At 42.3% G+C, this 20,236-nt stretch overlaps 1 protein-coding gene across 1 annotated transcript in view; it reads left to right on the forward strand.

The window, feature by feature from the left end:
• Positions 1-18,638, forward strand: part of LOC139283927 (metal transporter CNNM4) — a 39,160-nt gene extending 20,522 nt beyond the window's left edge. Inside the window, 4 exon segments of the mRNA XM_070904026.1 lie at positions 11,081-11,162; positions 11,615-11,629; positions 17,369-17,547; positions 18,387-18,638. Coding sequence (XP_070760127.1) covers positions 11,081-11,162; positions 11,615-11,629; positions 17,369-17,547; positions 18,387-18,638 — 528 coding nt within the window.
• Positions 18,639-20,236: the final 1,598 nt, after the last annotated feature.

The following is a 20,236-nucleotide window of genomic DNA, read 5'->3' on the forward strand; positions in this document are numbered from 1 at the left end:
TTGTCATGGAAATGTAGATATTCAAGTATCGGATAGAAATTACATTTTGTACTAACGTTGACGTCCCCCTCTGGCAGAATTTTTATCACTTTGGTTTGTGACTAAAGTATATTAGCATTGATGCATTGTTACTGATCACCTCAAGGACTTCTCGTCCACAGTTGGGTTTGATGTTATAAGGTTTCAATAAAATCAGGGATTTGAACTCGACATTGTTTTGTAGCGAGCCAGTCCACAAAAAGAGTAAACGTTAGTGAAATGTTGTAAAGAAAAGGGGGAAGAATAATGACAGGCACATGATTTCCATAACACAGTTAGAAAAGAAACATTACAGCAGCTTGTCAGACCCACGTGGGGACACACAGCGATGAAATCTGGCACAATTTGATCTTGAAAATCAAGTTCAGATAATAACAAGCTGACGCCAGAATACCTTTTAAAGACCAGGTACATACGTGCAGCAGCCCTCTGACTCACACATCCCGCCCTCTAAATGTCACTCTCCCATTGCTTCAGCCTGGGTAAAAGCTGTGAGGCTTGGATAATGAGGCTGACCTTCCACACACACTCTTCCTCTTTCTTCCTTTTGACCCTTATCTCCACCTCCTCCTCTTCTTCTCTCCACCTGTCAAGTCACCCCCTCACCAAGTGCATCTGGAGCGTAGCGGCACTGAGCGGTCTGCCTGGTTGTTAAACGCGGCTCTAAACCACAGCTTGTGACAGATGGAGGTAGGCGTCGAGACACAGCGCCGACCCAACAGGGTCCCAAAACTGTTGATAAAGCAAAGCGTGTTGGTGTTTGAGTGTTTCAAAGCATTCGAAATAAAGTTGAGTCACTGAACAAGAGCTGCTTAACAAAAACTAAATGATCTTCCAAGAGAACTGTTAACTGGCAATAATGATGAAGTTCTGATGTGATAAAGCGAAGCTCCGATACTCTCTCAAAGCCTGAAATGGCTGTTTTAAAAGTCAGTTAGTCACAAACACAATGCTTTTATCCTGATTTGCAACAGAAGTTGGAGTTCACCAAAGTATTTTCAAGAAAAATTTTTCTAATCAATGTTTGAATGACGGAGGAGCCAGGCCCTGAGTGCCCCTGACAACAACACAAGCTTGTAGTTTGGGTTGGGTCCATTAGTTACAAGTTGAAGAAAAAGTCTCACCAAATATATATGAGAAATACAAAAATATAACTCCTCAAGTGGTGAGTTATATTTTACATATCAGTTAATGGAAATATACAATAGTATCTTTCTCTCTCTGCCCTCCTAAATCTGTTCCTCTACTGTTCCTCTCTGATCTCTCTTTGCCAGAGCTCAGCCAGCTTTTACAGCAGTCACTGTTAAATGAGATAATATAGTACACGTTAATATAGTTAATTTATGATTGAATCCCCACTAAAGCTTCTAAGCCCCTCTTTTCAACAAGCAGAATTTTGGATTGTCGGGACACAGAGTACTGCCCACATCAAAGATTTACATCAAAGAGTCTATCGAGAGAAATTAAGATGAGGAGATCAAGAAAATCTAAAACACTGTGTGAGTCTGTGTGTTGTTATAACAACAACCCCAAAGGGTTTAAGGGTTTTAAGAGACCGATTTGGTGCAGTGCCAGGTGGTTAAAGTCAAACTCCAACCAAAATCTTTTCAAAAACTCACCACTTCTAGACTCTGAATTTGGGAAAATCCAAAGAATGTGGCGTTTACGAGCTCCCGAGTGCCTGAGCCTCTCTTCAGCGCCATGTTCAGCTCCCCTACAGCGCCAACAACGCTAGCTAACGTTAGCTTAGAAATGGGGTCCGCTAACGTCAACAAATGACAGAGATCTAAGTGGATCTGTTCGGTGGCTAGCTTCCCAAATTACTTCACCAGCTAACGTGATCCATGATACTAACGGATGTATTATGACAAACTGTGTTGATTTTAGCCAACGGCAAATGACATAATGGAGCAAAGGTGTATAACTAACTTTTGCTGTAACATAAGCTAAGGTTAGCCATCTAGCTGTAACTTAGCTACGCTGCATGGATCTAGCGTTGGTTGCCTCGTAATGTTAGCCGATGAAGTGATTTGCAAACAGCGAGCTAGTTCGTATCAGGAAGCCGATGGTCCAAATAAAATATAGAAACGTTATTCTAAATATGATTGCAAATCACAGTAAATGAGTCTGCTGTATGTCACTACAGAGTGCGAGCAACAGGATGCTGACTGCAGGTAGCTTAACGACCAGGGACCTTTTAACAGATGGATGAAGTCAACAGTGTGTTCCACGTCTGAAAGGGGCTTCAGTAAAGGCAGGAGGAGGTTGAGGAAGGACGAGTGAGGTTTCAGACAGCTGCGACCTTGGACAGACAGACATGATGGGAGGAGAGCAGTGTTGCTGCTGCTAAAGGACATGCTTCACTAATTGATCCCCATTATATAAGATGTTAGTGAAGGGACATCATAGTCGCCTGCTGTCAGTCAGCAGCCAATACACTTATCCCAAACACACACTTACACACCCCCCACTTCAATCTCTACCTCCCTCTTCATGCTGACACACCGTAGACACACCGCTTCTGCACTTCTGCTGTATTCACTCTGTGTACATGTACACGTGCGCTCAAATCCCACAGGGTGGGAAAACTACGCTTCATTGTCTTAATCGCATCTTTCACACACATTTATTTCCCACACGTCGGTTATATCATTGTCCCCAAACAGTCATTAGTAGTCCAGTAATCCAGGGGATCACTTCGACTTTCTCCTCGCCGCTGGTCTCGGTGGGAGGCCGGATATAGAGGATGTTGTGGAGAGACCCCACATGTGGAGTAATCCGCTGGGACCTTTTTGGAGAGGGCGGCATTTAGTGTCAGCATGCCAGGGAGGGAATTTTCCACAGGAGAGAAACATACCGCTGCAGCCGGTAGTTGTGAATAGCACTGGATAGTGGGTGTTTAGTCGAATTTTAAAAGTAGAAGCTGAAGCGATGTTTCACTCTTCTGACGCTCTTTTTGCTTTCTGTCAATTAAAGTGTCTCAGATAATATCTCATTCTGGTAAAACAAGGTTTAAGATCTTGGATAAATATTTAACTTTAACACAACATCCAGGTGATTCCAGGTGTAATAACCTGGATTTCTATATAGATACTCACGTAGACTATTTTCATTATATCTTGTGCTGATGAATATTTTATTTCAGTAATTACAGATACACAGACTACTCAATTAATCATTAATTTATATTTCCTCTGAAGAGACTTGCCTGTGTGTAGACAACTTAGGAGTTTGTGTGTGCGGCTCATATTTGTCCTGTAAACAAAATTATACTCTCACATTCCAGGAGTGCTTATTTGGAAACATTGGAGGGGGAGAAACGGAGAGAGAAGGGATCGTGGAGAGGGAGAGAGCTTGTTTTAATTTGACACTGGTTATTTTGGACGTGTGACAACAGCTTATTGCTTCAGAAAATCTGTTTAATAGCGTGGTGTTAGTGTTAGTGTTAGTGTGGAGGGTGTCCTTGTAACTTCTTGCATGTTTGAGAAGTGAAAAAAAGACTGGCTTGCTCTACAGGAACCAAACCTCATGTTGGCTCCTGATGTGGAACTTTATTAGATTTTTTAGCATATCCTAATCTGAGGGAAGACATGGAGGACACGTATCTCACATCCAAACTGTCTAATATGTATTATTGCGTACCAGAGACTGTATATAAAGATGGACGACATGACAGCTCCCCAAAAGGCCCCTGGTGGCTGGCTGCAGTATAGGTCATAAACCCCGCCCCCTCCATGTTAGCGGATGGGCCAAACTAAAAAAATCAAAGTACATGTCAAATCAACTTTTCCCAGAGTTTCTGTCATTTTAGGTAGTTGCTGATCTTTGTTCAAGAGTTCATTTGTCTGATGAGTTTGGCTTTAAATTTTTGTTTGATGCTATAAAAAGGGTCATGAAAACGTCATGATTGACAGCTGTGATGGACAGTGGTGCGCTCGTGATTGGGTCGGGCAGGGTGTATGGGCGGGACCTCGACACCGTGGCTCCACTTCCCGATCACTACTGCACAGACTTTGGCTCCAAGTGACGACACCAGAGCAAGATGGCAGCGGCCTATGTTGTGTACCGATACAGACCGGCCGTGCGGTTGACGAAGCTAGCTGCTTAACGTTACATTAGCTGCTGCGGGCATAAAACCCTCAAATCGCAGACAGAACTGTCAGCGGATGAGTTGCATTGTGGGTAAACAGGTTTTGAGAAAGAAAAAAGACGATATCTCTGCTTCTGTTTTAAAAACTGTCTGTCATATATAACAGTTTTAGAGTGCAAAGCTAAATCGATGGAGTATGATGCTGGTAAATACTGTTAATATGGAAAAGAGGCACTGAAAGATCAGAGCTGGCAGACTGACAGGTGAATGAATGTAGCAGAAACTCTTGACTGTGTGTGTGTGTGTACATTTACATGTTGGTTTGTATTTTTAGCATTATGTGTATGTATGTCTGATGTGTGGGAGTCTAGTAGACTCATGAGAACTAAAAACCTCAGATACAGATAATTCACTGTCCTTGTTCCACTCCTTTTATAGTGTGTGTATGTCTGCATGTGTGTGTTTTCCTGGTAGTGATCTGCACTGCCAGCAGACAGGCTGTTTGTTTATGACCAGCGTGATTCATGCGTCTATAAAGATGCTTTGTGATTCTCACAGAGCGGTCAGTCTACACAGGCAGAGTTCGGTCGCTGTTGTGTGTTCACAGGGTTCCTTCAGCTTCGGGAAAAGTATGTATGAATGTGTCGGGACGAACTGAAGGAATGATGTTCAGCTCACGTGCTAAATTAGCTGTGTTGTAGTTATTTTGTCATAAACAGGAAAAAAAAACATTTAGGATGCTGGGAGGCTGCTGAGGCTTATAAACCGTCATCATACCTTTTTGTTTTTTCCCTTATTTGTTGTTGTTGTTTGTAAGTTTCCTGGTTGACACTCTTTCCTGCATGTTGATGAGGTTGTTGTATGATGACCTGCAGGCTCTCCAGATAGCAATTATCCATTTATTTACCATCAATTTTCAATGATAAGTTGATGTCTTCAGACTGTTTATTATATGTGACCTACACACAACCCTTTCCAAAAGTTTCTAAAATGTATAATAATGTGAAACTGAGAAACTCGTATTTAAGAAGCCGCAGCCAAACAATCAACAGCATTATCACGGATGAATGTTCCGTGCGTGGTCGATCATTTAAACGCCGTTAGCTGTTGTTGCATTCCAGGATAATTAGGTCATAACATATTTGTGAGCAACTCTTCCTGTTGTGGACAAGAGCTGGAAAAGTGTCAGTCCTGTGAGAATAAGAAATATTCTTGGACTTAAAAGGAGGCAGCAGTAACCTCACACCACCGACGGGCTTTATATTGATGTACGTTCACGCTGACTCACACTGTTACATCTCACTGAAGAAATCTGTGTTTGTGTTATTGTGTTATTGTGTGTGTGTGTGTGTGTGTGTGTGACAACATAAATGACTCAGTGACTTTGCACAAACTGTTGAAGGAAACTGTCCAGTTTGACATCAGCCGTTAACTGAAGTCAGCGGTTCATTTTATGACAAACACACGGTCACAAACCACTAAACACTGAGGCTGGTGGCGCACACACAACCCCACACACACAACCACACACACACACAACCCCACACACACAACCCCACACACACAAACAGGCGGTTACAGGCGGGGCCCCCTACTGGTTATAATAAGTTATTTACAAACCTGTGTCAGTGATTCCTCAGTCCTGTGCAGGAGCTCATTACAGCTTCACACACACACACACACACACACACACAGCCAGTTATAATACACACACGATTGGCCTTCTCCAGCACTCACATGGAGGCTCTGTTCCAATACTTTCATCTTGTTATCCCTCCTTGTTAATGTCTGTAAGGCCCAGTTCCAGCACTTTTTCTGATGGATGCTTCCGTGTTTACCGACCTCAGACTTCAAAACTGTGACTTATGGTACACTTATAACACTACTTTTCCTTAGTATACTTCAGTTTATTGCAGTTTTTATTAAAAAGCACTCTATTTTGAATATTAAAAACAAGGTGGAAACTGGATGTGAGAATATCAGTCACAGTTTTCTCCTGTTGTTGGCTTTTTATTGTCAATTCTGTTAATCAGATTTATTTCTTGTTTGTGGTTTGATCATCTTTAAATAGTTATTTAAATAATTATTGGGAATGTTTCTCTTCCCATGGTGCTGTTTGTCTTATTGACAGTTGATCGCTAATCCCTGAGATAAGTTGTTGTTTTAAGTGAGTATGTGTGATGTTTATTATGTATATGCAGACTTTTTATATGGCATTCGAAAGTCACTTAGCCGAAATATTGCTGTTAAATTATCTATAAAAAAAAAAGACGGCGGAGAACAAAACACGATCCAGATGATTATACAGGCAGGTTTTAAACAAACCCCCAGACTGTTTAAACTTATTTGGAAGACAAAACAAAGGCAAACGGTATAATTATTCCCCAAATTGTCGCTGTAAACATCCGTTTACTGAAGAACTTTCAGGTGGGCTCTGGTTCAGTTTTGCCTTCAAATAAAGTGATTTAAATATTCTGGCTAAAATGTTGGCTTGTTTAAAACTGAACATAGGCCCTATTTCAGGACTTTGAACTGTCATTCCTCCTCTAATGCCGTTTACTTTTACTGAGCCCCAGGCCTCAGTTGTCATTTAAACAAGCTTTCTTCTCTCACCTCCCTCCCTCAGGGCTCTGCTATAATACTTCACTGACTCCATTTTTTCCCCAATCATGCTTTCATGGCTTTACCTTTCTGCCTTCATTAACCTTGATTTGTTTTATCCATCCTGAGCATGCCTCCTCTTTAGCCGTCACAGTCCAATAATTAATGATCTCCCAAGGTCACAAAGAGGGTCACGTCTGATCGTTGTCATACATCAGCGCCTTGATGTGTGTCGGTTTGACGGATAGAGACTTCAGCGAGGGACACAAAGTTCTCGCTCACGTTGTTGATGAGTCATAAAGCAAAGTTGAACTTTGGCTAAGACCCACCTACAGTGCAGGTCCAGAAACTCACACTCATGTTGAACTTTGAGCTGAAGCACAGCTCTGAGTTGGAAATGAGTAAAAGACGGAGCTCTACTACTGTAATGAAGTACCATGTATTCTGAGGTTTACCACCATGCTCATCATGTCTGCTTATATGCTCACTGGAAGCTTCTTTGCTGTTTTACGTTACCTTAGCTCTGGTTACAGTTAGTTGTCCACCGCTACATTGCTCTGGATTTTGCACCAGTGAACTATCCAGTACATATTCCAGTACTATCCAGATAGACTACAGTTGCAAAGTCTGACCTTCCTTAATTCAAGTTTGAAGCAGATTTTATTGCAGATGTTTTAGACTGAGACTGCAGAGGCTGTGAAGTGAAATCCTCCTGCACACTCCACTTATTTCTGATATCAGACATAAGAAATAAAAATGATAAAAGACTGTGACCAGGGTGGCTTCTCTGTAATATAGTATGACCCACCCAAGGCCTATTTTTTAATAAAAGTTCCCCAATGTTGGTGCAGTATATTGTATAAGTGTTGGCAGGCTGCACTGTCAGTGCAGATCTGGGAAAACTGGTCTGACCGGAGCACCGGCAGGCTTTACACCTCTCACTCCTGTCCTCCGCCTCCCTCTGTTTCTATTCTTTCTCTCCTCCCCCCCCCCCGTGCCTCCCTTTTGAATTGAACACCAGCCGTGCAGCAGCGCGGACGGCTGCAAATCTCCAGAAGTCGGCCTTCGGCATGCTCGCGAGGCTTTGTATGTTGAGTTCTTTGCGTATGTGCGTGTGTTACAGGGTAAGTATTCGACCCCCACATACACGCAGAGAGTGGACCATATGTTGAGAGGTGATTAGCATCTTTCCAAATCAGCTGATATACTTTAGGTGGCATAAAGCTGGACAGAGCCAAGGAGGTTTAACCTTTGCATTAAGTGTCAAGTGAAGTCACGCTGCTGTAAACCTGCCACACTTGGAGCGGCAACAGTAGAGTAGATGTAGGATCATGGAGGAGACATTCAATGGACCTTTCCATTAAAGTAGAAAAGCCAGAAGAGGTTTGCGGTGAGGGTCTGCTCCTCTTTCAGCAGCATGTTGTCCTTGATTAGGCATTTGACCTCTGATTACTCAGCAGCCAGAGGGAGACGTGTTTGTCCTGAGCAGGTGTGAATACTGGATGAATTTAGACCAGTGCGTTGCAGCAAAGCCATTCATGCTCAGTGATTTTACCTTTTACAATAAAGATTAAATATATATATATATTTTGCACGTCTGACCGTCCTGGGAGAGGGATCCCTCCTCTGTTGCTCCTCCTGAGGTTTCTTCCATTTTTCCCAGTTTAAAGGTTTTTAAAGTTTTTCCTCATCCGAATCGAGGGTCTAAGGACAGAGGGTGTTACATGCTGTGCAGATTGTAAAGCCCCTTGAGACAAATTTGTGATATATGATTTTGGGCCATATGAATAAAACTGCCTTGACTTGCATCTCCACACGCTGGGAGCTGAGCGATGACAGATGGAAGGATTGCCCTTATTAAGGAAATATGTTTTCACTTCCTGCACAAAAACAGCTCAAGAATCAAATCTATTTTTGAACATCAAAGCTTGTTCATGAAACACAGAAGAAACCAGAGAGCAGAGAGAGTATGCACACATTTTTTTACCTGGACACACACCAACCTCTAACCGCCATTTTACTTCCTTAATGTGACTTTACAACGATGTGATTTTCTGTTCATTCATGACATTTCTCTCCACTGGACACATCAATATGTATAGACAGGCTGCTGCCAATAAGTTGATTTGAATAATCTGTCATTGGTGAAGTTATTTATCAAGAAAAAAACAACAAAAATGTATTTGAAATGTGAGGATTTGCTCATTTCCCTGTTTCATATCACCATCAATTAAATATTTCTGGGTTTTGCGCTGTTGGTTGGACAAAAAAAAGCTATTTGAAGACATCACCTTGAGCTCTGAGCACTTGTGATAGGCATGTTTCATGATTTTAGGAGACATTTGATAGATGAAACAATCAATTGAACCCTAGAGAGAGAAAGTGCTATTCTCAGAGCCTCAAAATGGTAGATTACTTTTTCATCATTGCCGTTACAGAGCGAGCAGTGAGTGAAAATGACACATTTTTTAGCGTTCACTGGTTGTTTGGATGATATCAGGCAAACACAACTGATTCTTATGAGAAAAATAAAGCAGCAACAAAAAGTCCAACTTGTGCTTTACGTGTATCTGCAGGGTCAGAGTAGCGTTGATGTCGAGTGGAGTTTAGTTCTGATCGGTTCTGACATCGGTTGTGAAGCGCTCGCTGTTAAGCTGCAGGGAGATGCTGTGAGCTTAATTCAGCGCAGCGTCTGTGATGGGAGCAGCCTACTTGGTAACTTCAGTGACAGATACACTCGCACCCCCACCCCCTCCTGTAATATCCATATTTCTAAATTGGCATGCATCCCTAAAATAGCACGAGGGATGGTTACATCACAGCGTTTATGTTTGTAAATGGCCGATCGCTGTCATTACAGGACGTCTTAAAGAGAAATGTACTCTGAGCTAAATAAGGACCCTTTTATGTCAAATATCATGTTGTCTTCTTGTTGTTGAGTTCAAGGACCGTGTTTGTTAATGATCTGTGAGTGTGGAATGATAAACCTCAGCTATCAGCTGGTTTTACATACTGTTTACAACCTTCAATGCCTCAAACTCTTAATTCTCCCTGAAACTTCACCACAAAATCCTCTAAATTTAGAAACTTGCATTTTAGGATGTCACATGTTTATTCTCTTTCTGCTTGTTCCAGCTCGCAGGCTGAGTGAAATATTAACCTAAGATGTGATGTGATTTTATGGCTGCACCGCGACATCAAATGGAAATATTCTCCATGTTTTGTTTATACATATAGAACACATCCCTGCAGCCCATCCTTGCATATTTGATATGTTTTGGAAACCTTAAAATCCTGGATTTAAATTCAAATCATATATGTTTGAGGAGCTCTTGGCAGCACAACATGACTTTCATGTAGTAGGTTCTGCAGAGGAGTAACTCATGATAAAATGACTAAAATGACAGTGGACCCTGGAATTAAACATTGTAAAGTGACTTTCCTGATTTAATCGTCACTGTTGGATACAGTGAGCTCCCTGCACTTGTCTTGTTTGTCCTTTCTCTTTTGTCTCCCTTTTATTTTACCACCTGTTCTGCTTTCATCAGCCCAGCCCCTGTGTGGGGAGGGTGGAGGGATGGAGGGAAGGAGGGATGACAGTGTGGATTAACTGTGCTGTGTTGTTGCTGCAGTTCACACATTCCAGTGGGCCGATTCAGGCCAACTCACTGTACCAACACAGAGGCCTCCTTAACCCCCTTCTGTCCCCTCACCCCACCCCCATCTCCCTCTCTGGCTCTAATGTCTCCATCCCTCATCTATGCAACCTTCACGTGATTGATTTTAGTTTGGCAAAGTATCTCGAGCAGGCCGGCCTCCCTCCTGTCCTCAGTTGCATCACATCGCCCCCCTGCAGCCACATCTCTTTTCATCTTTGTGAATTCATAGAGTGTCTAATCAAGGCCAAAGTAAACATGTTTCCTCCCACAAATGATGCAGAGCCTCTACAGAGGACAACCACTTAATAAATACTGTACGTCACCTTGATTTGACCTGTGATTGCACCCCCCTCTAGAGGCCAAACTGAGTAATTTCATAAAAACTGGAAGTAAGGGTTACAAGGCAGAAGTAGTAATCATCCAGTCCGGTGTTGTCTGGATCTGTTTGATGGTCAGATGTCAGGATTTGATGGTCTTCTTTGTCATAAATGATAAATGGTAAACTGAATATCTGTAGGCTAATCATATGTTACAGTCCCAGTTCTGTTATGATGTGATGTGATTCAAAAATGTAATTCACATGAAGTCTGCAGAGTAAATCCCACCTGTAATACATGAATGTTGTTGTTGCTGTCGCAGCTGTAATTTCTCACACAACATCCATGTTTGTGTCTGTTGTTGTCTTTTTCAGGGACGAGTGGAGGTGGAGGCCGGCAACGAGAACATGAAGTTTGAGACTGGACCTTTCTCATTCTACGGTGTCATGGCGCTCAGTGCTCCAACACTGGGTGAGTCCAAAACCTGCATCTCTCCTGTCCTCTCCTGTCCTGTCCCCTCCTCTCCTAATGCTCTATTAATTAATCTACTACTGTTAAATTAGTATTTGCAGTGTAATGTCACAGGTTTAAATGCCTCTACTGCCACCTAGTGGCACAATCTGCCTTTTCTGACAGAAATGTGAAGTGGACAGTAAAATATTTAGTTGAATTAAAATGACTAAAACATTTGTATAACCATGTTTTTCTTTCTTTAGGAACATCTTCTAAGAAATGAATAATGAACATATCATAGCACTCCCCCCTAAAAAAAAATTCAAGTAATGTCAAGAATGGGTTTTCACCTATTGTGGATGATTTATATGTTACTTTACCCCCATTCAAAAACCATTACAACAAAATGTCTTCCACCAGCATGAGAGCACATGCTGATGTTAAGGTGGCTGCAGCATCACTTCCTTCTTGTTTATTTTACAACATAGCATGATAGGATTTCTGTAAGGTCATCTATTAAAACAGCAAATACAAAATATACTACCCCAAAGATATAATCATTTTATTCCACCAGTGTGGCTATCACTGTCACTGAATGTATGATTCATTAAACATTAACTCCTGTAGACAGTAGAGGGAAACAACTGCAATATTTACATCCATACGGTATACGGTGTATACATCCGGTGATTGGTGTGAAGGTGGTCAGTTATATACATCCATCCATCCACATCATCTGACATGACACAGTTTGTGGAATGTGTGTGTGGATTGATAAGTCTTGCTAGTTTCTTTGATTCATTTCTTTTATTTTATGGCTTTATTTGACAGAGACAGTGCTCATTGATCAACAGAGGACAACATGTAGATGAGCCGGAGTCAGCCTACAAGGCTAACTTTCATCTGTTGTCCTCGGCCAGATGTTTAAAAAGTTGTTTAACTTTTAAGCCTTTATTTTACCAGAATAGTTTCTTGGGATCAGGATATTCTTTTCCGAGAGAGTCCTGCCAGGAATAGAAAATGCAGCACAAAGCGGCAAAGATGAAGTGACTCGCAACTTGAAATGATTGTACGTATAATTCACAGTGTTTGTTGGAGTACCAGGTGTGCCAAGTTTGCCTCATAGTACACCATGTGATATACTTTCACCTAATAAACTGGTGGTAAACATGGGACAACTGGTCCACGTAGCTAAAACACAAATGATATCAAAACCAGAGCTTTTTGCTTTTATTTAAGAAGGGAAGAAGGTTTGGTTTGAGTTCACTGAGAAAGGTCTCATGTGTCGGATGGGGGAAGTGGATTTTGATCGATGACCTTTTTCTCTTTTACACTTTCGCTCCCTTTAATTACAAAACGTCACTCTCATCTTTTGTCACTTTGTTTTGTGTTGGTTGTCTCTGTTGTCGACGTTCAGCTGTCAGCTTGTCTGTCTGCCGTCCACTTTCCATTCATGTCCCTTATGTCTCAAGTGTGTCCTCACGAGGCCCCGACAGACCTCAGTAGCATGTCAGAATTTTTTGGCCTTCTTCTGCCACGTTTGACAACACCTATGACGTGCTCTGTGACGCTGAGCAAGAGTTCTGGGTATTGAAATACTTTTAAGGTGCAGACACAAAGGAAGTATTGAAAGCTGTCAAGCAATGAAAGATCACACAGAATTTTTGATTGTAATCTTGTCTACTCCTTCTTTAATCAGATATTTACTGATTTAGTTAAGTTTTCAAAGGAATTCAAAGTTCCTGTACAGCTGTTTGTGTTAAGACATTTAAGATTGAAGTTAATGTCACATAAAAAACAGGTTTTGGTAGTTCTAGTGCGACACAATGACAGAGCGATCTGGAAATCTGGAAAGACAATAATATTGTCTGAACTCAACAGCTTTCTCTTTCAGGTGCCTCAGGTGTCTTTTCATCTTCCTTCTCACCAGCGTCCGCCTCATTCACCCATTTCATCGAACTTGTGATCGATCAAACCTCTTCAGAAGCAGCTCAAATTCACTTCGCCTTCAAACAGTCTAATCTGACGTGTGATGTTCTCTGTGGGTTTGCATGTCCTCGTCCAGTCTGGAAACAGATCTGTCTCACTCGCTGTCCCTCCCTCCCCTTCATGCCCCCTCCCTCCCTCTGTCCCACCGATCACCTCCTCCTCCTCCTTCCTCCCTCCCTTCTCTCCTCTCAGTGGTTGCTCCTCGTCCTCGCCACCTCTCCTTTAAGCGGTTTTCTCTGTTCTCTCGGTTGCCAGGTAAACTCCGGCATGTCTGGGTCCTTTTAACACCGAGGACGGGCGGGGGCTCGGGGGATGGGCGGGCAGGCCTGACTCTTGACTCGCCAGATGTGGCTTTGAAATGTTTGAACTAGAAATCTGTTAAAGGTTAAATTAAAGCCTGATCACGGAGGGCAGAAAATTGCTCTTGCACTGCTCTTTATGGGTTAAAACAATGGATTATGGGTTGCACTTCTATATACACCCCAATCAGTGATGTTCATTGGCTTAAAATACCTGCCAGGACATCACTGATGTCAGCTTTGGCCACATGCTCAAAGGTTTCACTGCACAGACAGCTGTGACCCAGCAGTTTTCTTCCCTGTGTGTTTCAATGCAGATTTAAGGACAGCAAAGAGTTACCACATGATACAGCTGCTTTTCTTTTTGGCAAATACTCTCTTTGTTCGTCCAAAACGACCTCATTTACACCTGGTTTTACTGAGTCAACGTTTTATTTGCATGAATTTTGCAGAGCAGATGAGTAGGAGGCAGTGTGGAGGTGGCAAGTCCATCTATTGTTAGCAAACAGGCGTAGGTGTAGGTCAGCGTTCATGTTACTGTACGGCATGAATTTAAATTTGCTTTGTCACGAAGAGGTTTGTCTGGACTCTAGTAGGAGGAAGAGTGACGATGATTCTCTCTTTGGAAAAGTCTATTTAATGAGAGCCCGACTGATACAAAGGCACAACAGACTGCAAAGAAATGTTATTAAAAAAGAGTGTTGAAGTGACATACACACTCACAAGTTTGTTTTTCAACAATAAAATGTGGCACTAATCAATCGACAGAAGGATCAACAGTTATGATAATCGATTAAGTGGGTTTTTTTGTTTTTTTATCAGAAGTTCTCTGGTTTCCACAGAAGCCCAGAGAGGCAGTGAGAGAAAAACATTTCCATTTCCAGATCCATTTTCTAAGTTAGATTGTTTTCTCTCCTGCGTCTGTGACTTAAGAACAGGTGGAAACGTTTTTACCAGGATAATCTTTCTAAGTTCCTTACATATTTTTTTTTACATATGAGTGAAAACTGGTGGAAAAAAAAACATTTTGTCAGGTGAAACTTCATGAGTGTTTGTTGTTGTAATACTAATTTCGGCCACAAGAGGATGTAGTGCACCATAAACAGAACAAAAAGCATTTTGTTGCAAAGCAAGAAAGTTGATCAAAGAGTGCATCTGCCAAAACGTCAGCACTGTTCTTAAACTGGCGGGGCACTTGGGGATAGAAAATGATCACATGGCACCTCCTAAGGTAAAGTGTTGAAGGATGGGACAACATCACGAGACACCCAGATGGGACTTGAAGCCCCTCGAGGGGTTAAGCTGTCCGCTCTTTGCATCCTAATAGCTTCAGATGGCTTCTTCCTCTTTTACGTCAGTATTTAGGTGTGAGATCACTCAATGAAAAGAATGAAGGAGAGAACGTGGAGCTATTGAGATGCAGCCCTGGATTCTTTAAGTCAGATGTTTTTTTTTATTTATGTTATTGTTGTCCCATCCCTCACTTTCATGGTGTAGTATAAACCCTGGCTTTCAAGACTAAAGGGCATTGCTGACATGGATTGTAGTCTTTTAGAGCACAACAGAATCACAAATACCCAGTTCCAAATGTAATTTAGTCTGGTAATTATGAATGAAAATGTTCAGGTAATAGGCTTTTAATGTGTAAGATGTGGGATTAAGGTAGGAGTGAGGATTGTTGTTTGGAATTGGGTCCATCACTCAGCCACTCTAACTCACTCTGCGAGCAGCAGGTCACAAGTTAGAGGTCTTGAAGATCCAGTAGGTAACTTTTCTATAAGTTTTAACACTAGCTCAATCGCAGCCAGGAAAACATGAAATATACATATTTTTGAGATTTAGTGTATCTTCCCTGAGCCCAGTCCTGAGAGCGTACATAAACGTTCATACGCATTAAACTTGTGGCTACGTCAGACTGCGTTGGCTGACGTGGCAGAAGCTGAGAAAATGGAAAATCAAGAAACCCAAGTCACACTTTTGCACAGAGTAAACAGCTCTGTAGTGTTTGCTCTCACGGTGACGTAAACGGCAGATTGTTAATACAAATATTTGTACTTTGTTTAGACAATGTTAATGTATCTTATTAAAGTTCACATGACATAAACAGGACTGTGACTCTGTTAGTCTGTCACATGAAGGCTAAGCTGGAAAAGCTAAATAAGTACTGAGTGCTTTGGTTAGGAATGGGTTTTAAGTTTTAAGTTTACTGGATCTAAATGAAGGAAAGTTGCCTACCGGATCTTAAAAGTTACTGTTGTGAACATCAACATAACAAAGATTGTCTCACGACTAAGTGAAATCTAACCACTAACTAGAAGATTAGCCGTAGATATCCACGATTAACTAGCTAGCTTAATTCCTTGAAAACTAACGCAGTTGACGTGTCTCAGGTAAAACTGTTTCCTATGACTCACTGAGGCCCCCTGCTGGAAGACTCACACCTACCGGTAATAATACACCGCTGGTAAAGAGCATGCATGTGAAGTGTGTGTGTGTGTGTGTGTGAAGTGTGTGTGACACATTGCGGAGGATGGTTTCGTCTGGATGAACTCAGCATGCCACAATTAACTACTTAATTACTAAACCGTCAGCTGGATGACACCCATGAATGTTAGTCATCGTAGTTTCAGTATGTTGGAGCAGAGGTGGAAAATAACTAGCTAGTCTTTTAGGCTTTGAGCCAGAAACATGCCAAAAATAAGTGTTATTGTTCTGAAGAAACTGTTGACAACTAAGAGTCATACAGGAGCAGATTTAACCTGCTCCTGGTAGGCCCAGTTCTTTAACTTGTATTTGGTTCAGTATTTTCTCCTGGATGTTGTCCTCCTTTAAAACCCCCCAAAATGGAAATGGAATTAATTTTCATAACTTTTTAACCCTTTAACACGAAAACCACCTGGAGACAACATATTCTTAAGGTTTTAGTTGTGTACTCTAAAGCTGAAACAATTAGTCAGTTAATCCATTAGTCAATGGACAGAAATTAGCCAGCAACTATATAGATTATTGACTTATCGTTTGAGACATTTTCAGTGTATTTTCTGCTTTTCTCTGTTTTATATCATTGAAAGTTGAATCTCTTTTGGCTGTAGGTCTGCCGAAATAAGTAATTTGAATACGTCACCTTGGGCTCTGGGACATTTATAGACAAAATCATTTAAATCAAGAATATAATTGGCAGATTAATCGATAACGTAAAAGAAAATGACTCTGCCATGATGTAACATTTCATTGTGCCAGTGTATTAGATTTGGATCACGGACAGAATAAGCTTGGCAATCGTCCCCTAACCTGAATTAATTGAATTTCAGCATTGAATATTGTTTCCACCTCTGCTAATAAAACTGTTGGTTGCATCTTGCGCTGCCCGACATATACAGGAAATACAAACCTGTGAGTAATGCCAGCTTTGGTTTGGTGTGAGGCATCCTTAGAAACACAAATTGAGTCACTGCTTATTATGGTATTGGGAAGTTTTTGTGTGTCACTGCCTTTGGGTGTGAGGAGGCACCGCTTTGCTGCTGTGATAGTGACACGAAGGGTATGTACAGTAGAAGTAACTGAACATTAACCCTTCTTTTATTTACCCCCCCCTGTCTCTCTTGCTCTCACACGTTTAGTTTTAGACGTTTCCGTTGTTATTTTGTGCATTCATTATAACTTGTGTGTCAGTAATTAGTCTTATTCATGATTCATATCGTTAATATTAACCTGCATTTACACTGCATCCTGTGCTCTCGGGGTCTCCCATTGATCTGTGTTTGCATTAATTCATGGATGTCTCTGAAACAGTAGTGTGAAGGCCTCACCGCAGCTCACCGTATGTGCTGATAGATCTTTATCACGCATTTCTGTCTTTTAATTGCTAACAGGAGTTGTTAATAACCCTTTCTGTGTGTGTGTGTGTGTGCATGATTGCAGAGTTTCGCTCGCCGTCCCACCTCAGCGGGTTGAACCGCACAGCCTCTCTGAGCGGAGCCGACCGGACAGAGTCGCTCTCCGTCAGCGGCAGCAACAGCCAGCTCAACAACAGCATCCCCTCGCAGCAGTACACACCCGACTTCTACGTCCGAGCTCTCACCGACCTGCAGTTTGTCAAGGTGGGCTGAGAATCCTTAAACCAGACGTAGTAGGGCTACCCAACAGCAAACACACCATCCTATTTCAGTGCACAAAGTATATAAAACTGCAGAACAACCAGAGAAACAATACTTCAGCTTCATGCTACACTACAAGAGACATGAACATGAAGTTACACCGACTATCAACAAACTTTAACTTTATGGATGATTTAAGTGGCAGAGGTACAGTGACAGTGCACTCTGACGAGTCTTGAGAAAGAAGATGAGGGTGATGTATTATCACTAATGTAACTATAACAACAGCACCGTGCTACTGTGTTACCTGTTAAAGCTGGAGACAAACTTGGCAATCAGTTGATTAATTGATCACGTTATGTTGATAATGATTTGATAGTTCAAGCTTTTCAAATTTGAGGATTTGCTGCTTTTCTCACATCACAGAGAACTGAAGATCTGTCGGTTTCTGTTGGTGAGACAGAAACTGCAATTTGAAGACTCTGTTGTTGTATGGAGCAAACGATTAATCGAGATTAAGAACAATTGGCAGATTCATTGATAAAGAAAATAATAGTTTGCAACCTAGTTGGAATAGAGTCTTTATGCTGTAGGATCAAAGTGGATGTGGTCCAAGTGTAGTGATACTGTCTGTCTTAACATTGTCCTAACGTTGCTTTCTCCAGCAACTGTCATGCTGTCATGTAGGCAGGACTGTAAGGAGTTAGTGGGAAATGAGTGCCCCTCTTCCACCACCGTCCGAGGACAAAGTGTGAATTTCAGCATGAAGTTAGGACCTGCTTTACACTGAAATATATCGTGTCAATCATATGTAGCTTAAACATTAAGTTTCTTTCCTTCAGATCACGCGGGCCCAGTACCAGAACGGCCTGATGGCGTCTCGCCTGGACAGCACGCCCCAGTCCCCGGAGAGCGGGCACAACGCGGTTCGCCTGGATCAGACCACTCCCCCCGCCAACACCACCATCACGGACCTGGGAGCAGACTCCACCCCCACGGAGAACGGACCGGACGAGACGACGCTTCTCCTCCTCAACGAGCAGAACTCACCGCACACAGCCAACCACCACAGCCAGTTGGAAAACAGCATATGACACCCGACCCCCCAATAATCCTACGTCTGCATGCACTACTACGCCTGAATGTATGCTGAGGAGGGGAGGAGTGTGTGTGTGTGTGTGTGTGAGTGAGAGTGAGGATGCAGACACATTAAAGAGACAAGCCATGTGCAGGCATATTGTGTAAAATATGGAAGCACACGCACACACACACACACGCACACACACTCACACACACACACACCGACATGCCAAAATGTATTGTGGGAACTTGCTACATCCACTTTTCCATCATAGACAGACTTACCACAAACCCAACACTCATCTATGGTAGTTCATCCACAGACAGGAGAGTGTGTGTGTGTGTGTGTGTGTGTGTGTGTGTTTGCACATGCTCCTTAACGTATTAACTGACGATGAAGATCTGAAGGACCTGCTTGTCTGGACCAGAAAGCTCCTCCCTCTCTCGCCCATCAACGTTATCAGCGTTCAGATGCGAGTTTCTTCCTCTGTGTGTGCGTTTTTAAATGTGTGTGTGTGTGTGTGTGTGTGTGTGTTGCTTCACTGTCCCCTAATCAGAGACTCAGGGAGACTCCGCCCTCCCCCCCCCCCCCCCCCCCCTTTGCTGACGCACATACATGCAAGTGCGGTCGAAAGCCGCTAAACCAACCCACCGCCGCATGTGTAGCAAACCCGCATCCCCTCGTCACCATCCATACAGCTAGAAGACAAAGACGACCCGAGCATGTCAGCGGAGTTCAAACAAAGTAATATATGTTCCGTAGAAATTTATAGTGAGATATTTATTCATGAATTCTGATGAATACTGACTCTTTTTTGTGTGTGTGTGTGTGTGTGTGTGTGGGGGGGGGGGTTGGGATGGATTTCTATAAATATATATATATATTTTCCTTCTCGTTTCCTGGATAGATGCCGCGAGTAGCCCAGAGCCTTTACCCCAGAGTTGTTAAGAGATTCAGCAGCGATAGGCAGCCAGTCTGTATCGTGATTAAGACAATCAATATGATTATTTTGAATGTGTTAAATTAAATGTGTAGGGTACGTTAACTGTGGCCCCCCTGCTCTCAAACGGCCTCCTCTCTGTGAAATTCTCCGTTTTCTTGTCACCGATGGCGGATCTGAAAGGTGAAAGAGTCGTGTAGGGATCAGCTTCCTCAGAGGTGTTAGATGTTTGAGAGCGGTGAGTCCTTTCCATGGCTTTATAAGCGAGGGTGGGTTGTCTGTGCGTGATGCGTGTTTGTGTGTGTATGTGACCAAAATGGCCATCACCAGACTTGGTGGGAACTGAAACCAAAAGAGGGAAGCTTGATCACATTCTGACTAGAAAATACTTAGAAATCAGAGACTTTATTTATTGAGTTCGATGTGCGTGTATATATATATTATTGTTAATTGGGAGGGGAGGGGGGGTGGGCGAGAAATGTGATTTTTATTTTGCCTCGTTGTGAGATTTTACACGTTAAATGTTCCTTTGCATTCAGTTGGTTATGTTTGGGTTTCCTTTTTGTATATCTGTAGATCTGGGGGTGAAGGGGGGGGTCACTGAACAGCAAACTTTGACATTTATTGTTTGTCTGTGTTTCTGTAGCCAAACACGCCGCTCAGCCCTGGTA

The sequence above is a fragment of the Enoplosus armatus genome, chromosome 4, assembly GCF_043641665.1.
Source record: "Enoplosus armatus isolate fEnoArm2 chromosome 4, fEnoArm2.hap1, whole genome shotgun sequence".
NCBI lineage: Eukaryota > Metazoa > Chordata > Actinopteri > Centrarchiformes > Enoplosidae > Enoplosus > Enoplosus armatus.